This window comes from Trichechus manatus, unplaced genomic scaffold, assembly GCF_000243295.1.
Source record: "Trichechus manatus latirostris isolate Lorelei unplaced genomic scaffold, TriManLat1.0 scaffold00109, whole genome shotgun sequence".
NCBI classification, from domain to species: Eukaryota; Metazoa; Chordata; class Mammalia; order Sirenia; family Trichechidae; genus Trichechus; species Trichechus manatus.
In genome coordinates this window covers 9,633,834-9,646,606 of record NW_004444045.1, presented here as the reverse complement: position 1 = coordinate 9,646,606, position 12,773 = coordinate 9,633,834, and the positions used below count along the sequence as shown (strand labels likewise).

Here is a 12,773-nt window from a genome sequence, read left to right as displayed (position 1 = left end):
TCCTTAGTTTTTATTTAATGTCCTTTTTTCTGTTCCAGGATACATCATTATATTTAGTTGTCATGTCTCCTTGAGTGCCTCTTAACTGTGACAATTCCTCAAACTTCCCTTGTGTGTGATGGCTTGACAATTCTAAGGAGTACTGGTCAGGTATTTTGAAGAATGTCCCTCAACTGGGATTTGTCTGATGTTTTTCTCATGATTAGACTGTAATTATTGATAGATATGAGTTTATTGCTGTCATTTTGTAGTGGTTTTTTTTTTTTTTTTTTTGGTGTGACGTAGAATAAATGAATCTCCCTCTCTGGGTCTGAGTTTCCTTCCATGCAAACAAAGGGGCTGGACAAGATCACCAGTAAGGTAACTTCTAGCTCTTATATCTGACCTTAAGTTCTGTTTGTGAGAGATGAGGGACAAACACCAGCTTATCCAAGTGCAGAGGAGCAGCCCAGATTTGGAAGTCAGTATCCCTGTGCCTCAGCTCTTTGGCGAAACGACCTTGAACAGGTTATTCAACCTCTTTGCGCCTCGATTTCCTCACTGCGGTTAAGATTAAATGATGCTTACAAAGCAGTCGCGCAGGACCCAGAGCAGGGTAGGCACCAAATCGCTGTGGTAGTTGACGTCTTTCTCCTACCTCCTTTACCTGCGGAACAGCTGTAAGTGAACCACAGATGGCGCTACCTTCTCCACCGCAGCGGCGTTGAAGTTGTACTTGCTCCTGCGCCAGCCTGCCCTTCCGATCCCTGTGAAGAAATGTTCCATTTTTGTGGGCGGTGGGGACCCTCGCTCCCTTACCTTATCAGGTGTCGTATTTCAAACGTCTCAATCTCTCTCTTCTACCTCCCTCTCCATTTTCCCTTTTCTTCTTCTCTTTGGTCTCTTTGCGTGTTTATTCACTGCGGTCTTGTGAGGATATGCTTTAAGAGGGCCAGACCTATCACCCCCGGTTGGAAAAAAATTTAAAAAGGGAAGAGAGCATTCAAATGGTGTGGGGAGGAAAAGGGAAGGAAACCACATGGGAACCAGTAAAGAGGCACCTATAAGGAGTAAAGAAATTCGGGAATAAGAATATGAGGCAAACAGAACCTCAGGGAGGACCCCGCGGCGAGCTGTGCGACTGAAATACGGTCATGTTTATTTACGCTCCTTAAGAAACTTCAAAAAAAAAGTTCTCCGGGAGCGCGCGCGATTTTCCGCTCACCTGGGTCCCAACAGTCTCCCTTCTGCACGGGCACGTCCGGGAGCGCGTAGCGGAGGCACGCGCCGCAGTTCTCGGCGCGGAGCGCGCACAGGCTAGCGTAGGTGCCCCGGTCGCTGCGGCACACGGCCTCTCCTGCAGCTGGGCAGCCCCAAGTGCCGAGCCACCCGCCGCCGAGGCCCCCGGGGCTGAACGCCAAGCGGCATTAGAGCCCCGCGGCGCACAGCCGGCCGCGCGCTCCGCCGCAAGCCTCGCCCTCGGCCGCGGCGGTCCAGCAGCGGCGCCATCCACGCCGAGCAGGTGGGCAGCTGAGGGCAGCGCGTCGGCTCGCAGGCCGCGGGGCAGGGATGCGAAGTCCTGAATCTCCTCGCCTCGACGCTGGACACAGGCACCGGGGGCAGCAGCAGCCCCATCAGGAGGAACTGCCCGAGCCCAGCTGGCCACAGTTGAGGTCTAGTCATCCTGCTCCTTTTCTCTTCCCTTCCACCTTTCCAGTGACGCCACTCTACCCGCAACAGCTCTAAAAACGAGCAACACTCCCTCTGGGACAGGGTGTCGCCTCCGCCAACTCCCGGAGTTTAAGGGGCAGAGTCTGGCAGACCTCTCCCCCTGCCCCCCTCATATCTCCCTGCCTCCACCCCGGGGCCAGGCCCACCCCCAGGCAATAAAAAAGAGGACCCTAGCCCTACCCTGAGCAGGCACCTACCTCATGAAATCCATAAAACCAATCATGGGGGCAGACTGATCACCCACCCACGGACAGAGGTCAGCGTTAGGAAAACACAACAACCGCATTTCAGTATTTCACATGGTTTTATTATAAAACAAGCAACAAGACAGTTTTAGAAACATTATTTTTTGTTACATACCAGTTAGGAGATCACATAAAATGAGAAGCGTTAACAGTTTCCGTGCACTCAGCTCAGTGCCTTGGGCGAGTGCATTTCACAACTGAAACATACTGGTTCAAAACACAAAATCATGCCACACCATAAGCAGTGGGAAAGGGGGCTCAAACGGCATGTTTTTGCTAGACATAAGCTTTATTCAGACTCTAGGTGAGAGTGTAATTGACGGCTGCAGGCAATAACACAGACGAGAGGAAAATGAATAGGGGAAAAAAAGCGATGCCTGTAGAAAATGTTTAATAAGTTGGTCCATTTCTGACATGTTCAAAGTTTATAAACAAAGTTGATTTGGGAAACTCAATTCCTAAAGTGCTGTTACCTCCATATGCCTGTTGTGTGACTTAACTGGGAGAACAAACATCAAATCCCACTGCTCAACGACTTAATCTGCTGTTTATTCATTGGGTCATTTTAGCCCCTATCAGAGTGTGGAAGGAAAAGCTCCTTTGTTTCAAGTGAGCAAAGACACTGAACCTTAAATCTACTCTCTTTCTCACCAGAGCTCATCATTCTACTCAGAAATTGATGTGTGTAAATCCAGTATTTTGACCTGAAAGCGCTCTACACAATGTACTCCTTAATAGTACTCTTGTAATGTCTCAAAGAATGCAAAAAGCCAAACTATTTTTACCAATCATCAACTGACTTTGAGTAAGCAAGTCCTTCAAAGCTTTCAAGAATGGTGGCTGGTAAACAGTTCAACTATAGGGAAGACCACCTGAAATACTGTAATACGTGATGGGTCAAGAACCAGCTCAAAAGCCTTATGGAAACAGCCCAACTCAGTGAAGGTTTTTAGTCCACAAAGAAAATGCAGTACTTTTTCTGGTTCCTTTTTGTTGTTAACTCATATTTATTCCAGAGCCCCTGCATTTAATCACTAACCTATACTGCATACCCGCTCTATTTTTTCCAGTTGGTTCCATTTCAAACCAAGTGCTTTGGTTGAATATGCAGCATCTTTGGCTAACATGTGTACTGACATTAACAGGTGTGGTATGAGACTAGCCAGAAGGTAAGAAATATGGGCAAAAAAGGAATTTTGAAAAAACGTTTGGGAATGTGAATGCTTTTAGATGGCTTCACTGAAGATAATTATATTTGATGCTGAAATTACATTAACAATGCTGTCATCTGGAATTCCCAAGTATTTGCCAATTAGAGTCCTTGTTTTCTCTCTATCAAAATAATACAATCTGGATTTATATGTTTAATTTCACACATTCTCAAAATAGACTTTACTGAATATGAAACAGATCAGCTTACTCTAAATAGCCAATTAATTTAGCAGTAGTAATCTAGCAGAGTATATTAAAAAAGACTTTTCATAACTTAAATCCCAAAAGATGACATCTCCATAAATCAATGAATGTTTAGAGAGATATCAAAAGTTCCTATTTTCATTAGTTCAGCATCACAGACTCTGTAATTCTTTGCCTAGCCCAAAGGTTTTCTTGAAGAAAATTTAAAGGTAAAACGAGACACGGGGGGCTTTAAGAATATGGAATGACTTCTTGAAATCAGGCTACTCAAAGTATATTGTAATCTCAATCACACATAATTAAATAATTCACAAACTAAGCATTTCTGACGACAAAAGTACACTAGAATCTGTAGACGAGAGAGAGACTGATTGATTGACTGACTCAGCAGTAGCTTTCTGTTTTTCATACCAGGACCACTAGGTCAAATCAAGTTTAGATTAAGGATAGTGCCGATGCAGTGCTATCAAGAAAAGTTCTCAATGTGACACAGACATCAGTGTGATAACAGCCTAAAAGAAAGACAAGAAGATTCCTCTCAAGCCACTAAGAATTTTCTAATCAAGTGTTTTCTGCCTCTACACTAAATTTGGACACAAGGAGGGGAGGTGATTTATTCAGATAAAAGTGCTTCTTTTAGTCTCTTCCTCTAGTCATTAATTTTTAATTTAAAAATATAAGTGATCTAGCTGATACAAGTTATAGACAGAAATGCACTAAGGTCTCTCTCCCCATAGGGAACCCCAATAGGTTCCTGGTTGCAAATCACCACGTAAATTGGATGGACAAATTCTTCCACAGACACAGAAAATAGTATCTTCTCGTCAACTGGAAGAAAGTATATCCTAAAATTTGCGTAGGAAACAATCTTCTTTGCTCTTCTACCTGGCAAATCGCTAGCCAGCAACTCATAACCTCTAAGTCAATGTTTCTAGACCCAGTTTCTATTTTATTAAAAAATAAATCTCAAGATTACCTTTGTATCTCTTAGCTGTTAAATACAATGGAACCTCTTAGATTACAGGGTTAGATCATGCAAGCACACAAGATTTCACTCAAAGGCAACACAAAGTATAAAAAGAAAGCAAATCTACCAGGATATAAAATACACCGCACTTAAAATTAGGCTAATAATGGCCCATAAAAAAAGAGCTGTGAGGCAAGGCAAGGATTCAAGATAATCTTTGCTAAAACAGACCTTTTCTCCTGCCTGGAAAACATGGACCAAAAAAGCTTAACTGGATAACCTATAATCCATCTCTTCACAGCACCTGCTTTAAAGCTAATCTAAAACTCTGAAATAGAGATCGCACTTATCACACGTGTGATTTATCATACACTTATCAACCTTCCACGCATTCCATGCTCTCAACAACCATAACACTTAACACTGATAAACCCATCCTTGGGGCCTGACACAGAAACTGGGTGGGTAGATCTATCACTCATGTCCCAATGAGGGCTCTACAGTATTTGAACTTCTAGAAAAGAGCATCTAGAAGAGAACAACAGTAATTTCCAAAACTGTTGATGATGCGCTGGGGTTGAATTATTCCTCATACCTTACAAAACATCCCTTTCTCTCCCCTTATGTGGTCCCCTGGGGAGTCTACCCTAGTAGACAGTCCCCTAGTCCCCCGAGGGCCACCTTCTAGCCCTGACCCTCAGGCTTTGACATCTCCCTCAGAACAGATCGTAGTCACGCTGAGTCTTCCACCACCCCACCTCCTCATTTCAGCTGGGTTAGTTACCATCCCTTCCTATTTCACAGTCAAACTTCAGCCAATAAATAGGAATAGGATAAAACCAGATGACTGGCCTAAGATTTGGGACCTGGCCTGAAAACAAAATGAAGAAACAAAAACAAGGACAAGGAAATAAAACCTGGTTAGGGGAGAAATTGGACTAAAATAACCCCTCACCAGGAAGACCCTGGAATAGTCAACAAGAGGCAACCTGCTCTCTACTGAGCATGTCTACAGGTCTAACCTACTGATCTTCCCAAATTAAATACACTGCATTGATATTAAAAAAAAAAAAAGCCAGCAGGATGGGCCCCACCCACAGAGAATCCACAGGAACATGAGTGCCTCTGAGTGTCCCCCAAAAAGGTAGAGAAACCAATTCATGGCCTCCTCCTCTTGACCCTTCCCTCCCTCCCATGGCACTGTGCCTCGTCACACATCAGAGGTCCGTATATTTTCATCATCGAGGTTGAACATGAATGGTTTCTCCTTAGGGTGCTGGGGCTCCGATCTGTGCCTTATCCGGGAGCTCGGCAACACGCCAGCAGTTTTGCTCTCCCCAAGTCGAGGCATGATCAAAGAGTCCTCGGGAGTCTCTTCAGCTGGAAGCATCTTTTCCCTGGCCTGGGGCACAGGTGTCCAGGGTTGCCAGGAGGAGGCCGCAGAGGGGGCTTTGCAGAGGGTTTTTTTCTCTTCCGCAGGTGGCCGCCCTCTATACAAAATGGAGTTCGGCACACCTGAGAGGCTGGAGCTTCCAGGTCGAGTCAAAGAAATCGATCTAGAAAAGGACATTTCCTACAAAAATAAAAGGGAAAAATAAAGAGGCGAAGAAAAATAATGGTTTTGCCTGACACCACTTACTCTCAAAGTCCCAGGAAAAGCACCAACCTAGGATCACCACCTTGTGAATCCAAAGACCTTTGTCCACAAAAATCAAATACGTTCAACAGAATTTACTCCAAATGTGTCTGACCTTGGTGTCAAGATCTGCCTGGCAGTGAGACTTGTAAGACACATCAAAAACTCCGCTTCTCTACCCAACCCTACCTCACCTCCTCCAACAACCAAAAAAAACAGAAAATAAAAATTTGTGCCCAAATCTGTAGAACAAGAAAAACAAACAAGACAGCTTGGGGCTTCAGCTGCATCCAGGGACTGGGTTGCTTGCCTACATCACCAAATAAAACATGCCCACTCAAGGAGAATTCATCACTAAGTTGACACTAACTGTGCAACAGAAAGGAAGTGACTTACTCTAGGATGGCACTTGAGGGCCTGGACAGCTGCCCCAATCTCCTTAATCCAGCTGTGCATGTCTTCGGGACTGTCGGCCTGCAAAACATCCACAGTATTACAGAGCCATATTTTTGGCACTATGATTTCAGCTTTCAACTCTCTGACTCACTTTTCAAGTTCATAAAATCACACCATTAGAGCTGGAAGGGACCTCAGAGATCATCTAGTCCAGTGGCTTTCCAACTTTTGAGGACATTTTTCTTCCTGTGAAATCTTATTTGACACCTATTACGAAAAATGTATGTTGGAAAAGGGTAGCTATGAGTCGGAATCTACTCAACAGCAACGGGTATACCTGTGGATGTAATCCTGTTTGGAATTAGGGTTTTCTTTGTTATGTTAATGAGGCCATATCAGTGTAGAGTATGTCCTAAACTTCATCACTTCTGAGTTATAAGGAGCAGCACAGACAGAGACAAGGAGGTACATCGGGGGAAGAAAGACTCTATCTCATAACAACGGAGGCAGATGAATCTACAAGCCCAGGAACTCCAGGGATTGCCGGCTACCAGAAGCTGAAACAGACAATGAAAGGACCTCCCCCTACAGCCACACACTGAATTTGGACTTCTGGTCTCCTGAACTGTGAGAAAATATACTTCTGTTCTTTAAAAGCCACTCGCTTGTGGTATTTCTGTTACAGCAGCAAGTAGAAACTAAGACAACACTCAATATACAAAACAGCTTAAAGAGGAGCTGTTCTGAAGTGGGATAGAGGCTGAGCGTGGAAGGGGTTGGTGCTTAAGCTCCATCCGCTGTTGAAGTCCATCATCCCCTCTGGAAAACAACCAGCCTGGCCAAGCCTCCTTGTTTGACAGAAAAGAAAAATGAGGCCCAGAAAACCAATGCTCAAGGTCGTATGGCTGGTCTAGATTTGAGTTCTCCTGATTCTCAATGCAGTCATCTTTCCACTAGAACTATCTCAACAGAATAAGCCCATTTTCAACCCCAGCCCCATTAAAGCCAAACCCCTCTGCAAATCCCTCTGATTATGTATTATCTCCAAAAACAGGGCCTCTCTCAAAACACAAGCTACCAACTGAGTCAAAGCAAGACCTCAGGTGTGTTTTGAATCTCCATCCAGGCCTCAAAAGTCGCTGGATTTGCAGATTCAAGTTTAACAACATGAAGGACAATCTGAAGTTAAAAAGCATCAGTGACAACCCACCAACCCCAGAAGGGGGCGGCAGCAGCTCTGTGAAGAAAGGGAGGAAAAGCAGAAGGCTTAAACACCACGGGAGCCCTCTGAATTCTCAGTGGTTTCCAGCTTTATAGGGGTTTAGTTCAAGTAAGGAGCCCTGGTGGTGCAATGGTTAAAGCACTTGGCTGCTAACGGAAAGGTCAGCAGTTCAAAACCACCATCCACTCCACGGGAGAAAAAACCTGGTAATCTACTTCCTTAAAGATTCAGCCTAGGAAACCCTATGGGGCAGTTCTACCCTGCCCTGTAGGGTCACTATGAGTCAGACTGACTCCATGGCACTGGAACTATAGCAAACCTTTACTAAGGACCCTACTCAGTGTCACACACTGCATTAGGTGCTAGCTCGAGATAAGAGCAGGAGTGAATCCCTGACTTCCAAAGGTTTACATTTGTTAACCTCCCTCTGTCCCACTGTACTCCTCCCTAATATTCTCAGGCAAACACACAAGTGTGCATTTACATGCATGTCATACACGTGTATGCAGACACCACAGTCCAGCCAGCAAAGTCAATTTCTACCCCTCACCTTCCACATCCCAGAAATGACTCCTCTTTGCATTATATCAAGATAAGATGTGACCAGTTTTTTTAAAAAAAAAATCTCACACTTGCATCCCCACCCCTTTCCTGTCACCTAGAACAAACCTCCTTGGTTAGATGTGTGCAGGAGACACATGCAAGGCAAACAGTTTCATATCCTGGCACACTAGGTCAAAAAGGATGTAGCAGCGAGTGCTGGAGGTGAATGCCTCTCTCACATGCTACAGCTGCCCATTACCTGCACTCTCTCTCCCCTTGACTTTTTCCAGTTATCTGACAACCTGCTGTTTTCCCAAGAAAAAGGCAAATCTATCCTAGTCCAAAATGACAACCAGGGTGAGGTCTCTAAGGTCCTTCCAGATGGTACTTTACTAAGATCAGGGCTAACGTAGTCCACAAATAGAACTGCTGGGAGAATTAAATGAGCTCACTGATGTAAAGCAGTTAGAACAGTGCCTGGTACAACGTAAGGGCTCCGTAAGTATCAGCTGTTATTATTATTATTTTATTACTACTATTATTCTATGATTTGAGGGACATGAATGAAGTCTTAAATTCCACCGTGCACTGCCCTCTCACTAAGAACTTTTTTTCCATTTCTTCATTCACAAAACTAAATAATTCCTACCTCAGAGATCAAATTGTCAGGATCAAATAAGATTACATGTTTGGGGAAGAAAAAAAAGCTAGTCTGAATTTGAATGAGATGGAGGTAATTAAACTGATCATTTGTACAAAAGCATTATTAGAGATTTCCCTCCTAAGGGAAACAGAACATGAACTGGTAGGAGAATGCTAGAAGGCAGAGGGAAAGACAGAGATGGGAGCTGAGGAAGAGACGAGACAAAAATCTCCCACATCAGTTTTACATAGGAGATCTGGCATTTCCACTAAACAGATTGGAAAATTCCCCACGACGACAATCCAGTAATCAATTCCCAGGGGTGTTAAACTAGTTCTACTCCTTCTACACCCTAGTAAAGTACTCCCCACCATGTCACATGTTAGCCCCATAAACCACGGCCACATATCCGATTGTCCTAAAGGCTTAACTACCTTACCAACAAAGTCTCACATCTTCTCTAGGAACTATCACACAACAAGCCTTGGTGTCTTCCCTTAGCAATGAGTCACTGAATCAGAAAACTTGAAGTCAGAGAAAACATCCACAGACTTAAGCACAAGAATTAAAATATAAACCATTACTCTCGGATGACTACCTAATAAAATTTATTAATTTGTTTTCCTTTTCCTATTTTAAAGTTATAAATGCTTATTAAGGATAATGTATAGAAAATAGAATGTTGAAAGATAAAAAATTAAAATCTCCTAAAACCTCAAAAAAATTAGATTAGCAACTGCTATTTTTCTAGTCTTTTCTCCTATTCATTTCTCTTTATTTTCCTTTTAAATATATATATATAATATCTTGATTTTGATTTTTTTCAGTTAATAATATGCCAAGTGTATGTTGTCAAACATCTTTGGAAACATCTTTAGTGGGTGTATAATAGTCTATCAACTGGATACACCATTGTTTACTCACCCAATCCTCTCTTCTTAAACATTTTTACTACTTTCAATTCTTCTCTAATATAAATAATGCTGCTGTGCACATCTCTGTACATAAAGCATTTTTCATATTTAGGATTCCACAGCCCCCAGGGCAATTACCAGATTAAAGAGTGTATATTCTTTTAAGGCTCTTGTTACATATGCCCAGAGAGAATTTGTGTTTAACACATCTACCAACCATGATTTTTTTTTTTATATGCACCCTGGCTATAACTGGATATTAAAAATTTTTAAATCTTTGCTAATATGGTAGATAAAATAATTGAATCTCTTTATTAAAACATTTAATAACTAACAGAAAACTAATAAGAATGAATTTTAAAAAAACAAGCCCACCGCTGACGAGTTGATTCCAACTCACAGTGACCCTACAGGACAGAGTAGAGCTGCCCCATAGGATTTCCAAGGCTGTAAATCTTTATAGAAGCAGACTGCCACATCTTTCTCCCGCCAAGCAGCTGGCAGGTTTGAACCACCGGCCTTTTGGTTGGCAGCCGAGTGCTTTAACCACTGCGCCACCAGTGTTCCTGAATAATAATTAATAGAGATGGACATTTTTAACTAGTTATGTTTCTTCCCTAATTCTCTAATTACCTTTTAAGGACATTTTTCTATCAAATAACCTAGGTAGTAAACCAGCCATGAAAATAGAAGCTAGTCTTTGGTAAACATTGTTTTAAAAAATTATTCAAATAGAAAAGCAGGTATTATAATTGATTCCACAAGGGAAAAAATGAAAAATTGCTGTATGCACTCCATCCTTCACAAGTCATCTTGGAGTTAAAGACCACAATCACAATCTCTATCAGCAGTTTTAAGAACAGGATTGACTGGCAACAAAAACTCAGTGAAACCCTAACTAGAAAGTAGACAAGAATTATCTTAGGTGAAGGGACAGATAGCACACACTACAAGGGAAGTCAGTGCAACTGGACTAAACCAAAGCTAAGAAGCTTCCTGAATACAACCAAACACTTCACGGGACAGAGTAGCAGGGGTGGGGGTCTGGGGACCATGGTTTCAGGGGACATCTAGGTCAATTGGCATAACAAAGTTTTGGGTTTTTTTCCTTTTTTGTTTATTGTTGTAGTTTAAGTGAAAGTTTACATTTCAAATTAGTCTTTTATACAAAAATTTATACATACATTGTTCTGTGAACCTAACTTCTCTCCCTATACTGTGACAGCACACTCCTCCTTTCCACCCCTGATTTCCCATGTCCATTCAACCAGCTCCTGACCCTCTCTGCCTTCTCATCTCAACTCTGGACAGGAGCTGCCCATTTAGTCTTGTGTATCAACTTGAGCTAAGAAGCACACTCTTCATTTTCTGTCCCACAGTCCAGTCCAATCTTTGTCTGAAGAGTTGGCCTCGGAAACTGTTCTAGTTCTGGGCTGAAAGAGAATCCAGAGGCCGTGCTTTCTGTGGTTCCTCCAGCCTCAGTCAGACCATTAAGTCTGGTCTTTTTAGACATAACAAAGCTTTTTAAGAAAATGTTCTGCACCCACTTGGGTGAGTGGCGTCTGAGGTCTTAAAGCTAGCAAGTGGCCATCTAAGATGCATTAATTGGTCCCAACCCACCTGCAGCACAGGAGAATGAAGAACACCATGGACACAAGGAAAGTATTAGCCCAAGAAACAGAAAGGGCCACATAAACCAGAGACTTCATCAGCCTGAGACCAGAAGAACTAGATGGTGCCCGGCTACCACAATGACCGCCCTGACAGGGAACACAACAGAGTTCCTGACAGAGCAGGAGAAAAGTGGGGCGGAGAACTCAAATTCTAGTAAAAAGACCAGACTTAATGGTTTGATTGAGACTGGAGGGACCTTGGAAGACATGGCCCCCAGGCTTTCTGTTAGCCCAAAACTAAAACCATTTCCGAGGCCAACTCTTCAGACAAAGACTAGACTGAACTATGGGATAAAATGATACTTGTGAAGAGTCTGCTTCTTAGCTCAAGTAGATACATGAGATTAAATGAGCAGCTCTCTTCCGGAGGCGAGATGACAAGGCAGAGAGGGTCAGAAGCTGGTTGAACAGACACGGGAAATCTGGGGTGGAAAGGAAGAGAGTGCTGTCACAGTGTAGGGAGAGCAAGAAGGGTCACAAAACAATGTATCTATAAATTTTTGTATGAGAGACTAACTTGAATTGTAAACTTTCACTTAAAGCATAACAATTAAAAAAAAAAAAAAAAACTCACTGAAACCCTAAAAGTTGTATGAAAAAATTCTGGAGTATGTGTATGTATCTATCTTTTATGGAAAGCATGTACTTAAAGCTTTCCATCAAAATCACAAAAATATCTTCAAACCACACAACCAACCTCATGAACCAGAGGTAAAAAACGGAGTTGAAGTCCAACCACACCATGGTGAACTATTAAGAGGAAAAAAGTGCTTAAAACTCAGCAGAACAAAAAGTGTCAAGCTCATTCCTTCATCTCTGCCTGGTATGCATGTGTGTGTACATGTTTTTAGAGCTTGGTTCAAAAGATAAAAGGTTTCTGTCTTTGAGGGCAGTTTTTGAGATGAAAGGGGAAAGGGATATTAAAGAGTAATCGCAGCCCATTTGACTGCAGTCCACTGAGCTCTTATCGACTATCTACTATGAGCCTGGCCCTGTACAGGTTGCAGTGGCTTGAAGTATTATGAATTCTAGAGGCCATCAACAGAAGGCTTCCAGTATCTACCTCTGGTTACTGCCACTGCCCCTACCTAAAAATTTTAGGCAGCTCCTTCTTCATTCAACTTCCAACCACTGCAGCCTCTTTTCCCAGCCTTCTTCCCAAGAACCAATATCATCTTTAGACACAGCCCTGTCATATATGGTGTAAGCTGTATACTGCACAGTTCCAGGGATGTCATTCACCTTTTAGTCTAAATTAAACAGTAGGTATTTAAAGACTTTGGATCCCTGGTGGCGCAGTGATTAAGAGCTACAGCTGCTAACCAGTTCAAATCCACCAGCTGCTACTTGGAAACCCTATGGGGCAGTTCTACTCTGTCCTACAGGGTTGCTATGAGTCAGAATCAAC

General features: G+C 42.8%; 2 protein-coding genes across 7 annotated transcripts in view; both read right to left on the bottom strand.

Annotated features, from left to right (window-relative positions):
- HTRA4 (HtrA serine peptidase 4) overlaps window positions 1–1,864 on the bottom strand; it is a 15,335-nt gene extending 13,471 nt beyond the window's left edge. Inside the window, 3 exon segments of the mRNA XM_004383414.2 lie at window positions 651–746; window positions 1,205–1,467; window positions 1,469–1,864. Coding sequence (XP_004383471.1) covers window positions 651–746; window positions 1,205–1,467; window positions 1,469–1,662 — 553 coding nt within the window. The 5' untranslated portion in view covers window positions 1,663–1,864.
- Window positions 1,865–1,999: 135 nt separating this feature from the next.
- PLEKHA2 (pleckstrin homology domain containing A2) overlaps window positions 2,000–12,773 on the bottom strand; it is an 85,345-nt gene continuing 74,571 nt past the window's right edge. For all 6 annotated transcript variants that reach the window (XM_023737862.1, XM_023737864.1, XM_023737865.1 and 3 more), the window contains 2 exons: window positions 6,371–6,448; window positions 2,000–5,911 (listed from right to left, as the gene is read on the bottom strand). In XM_023737862.1, coding sequence (XP_023593630.1) covers window positions 5,549–5,911; window positions 6,371–6,448 — 441 coding nt within the window. In that variant the 3' untranslated portion in view covers window positions 2,000–5,548. The remainder of the gene's footprint in view (window positions 5,912–6,370; window positions 6,449–12,773) is intronic.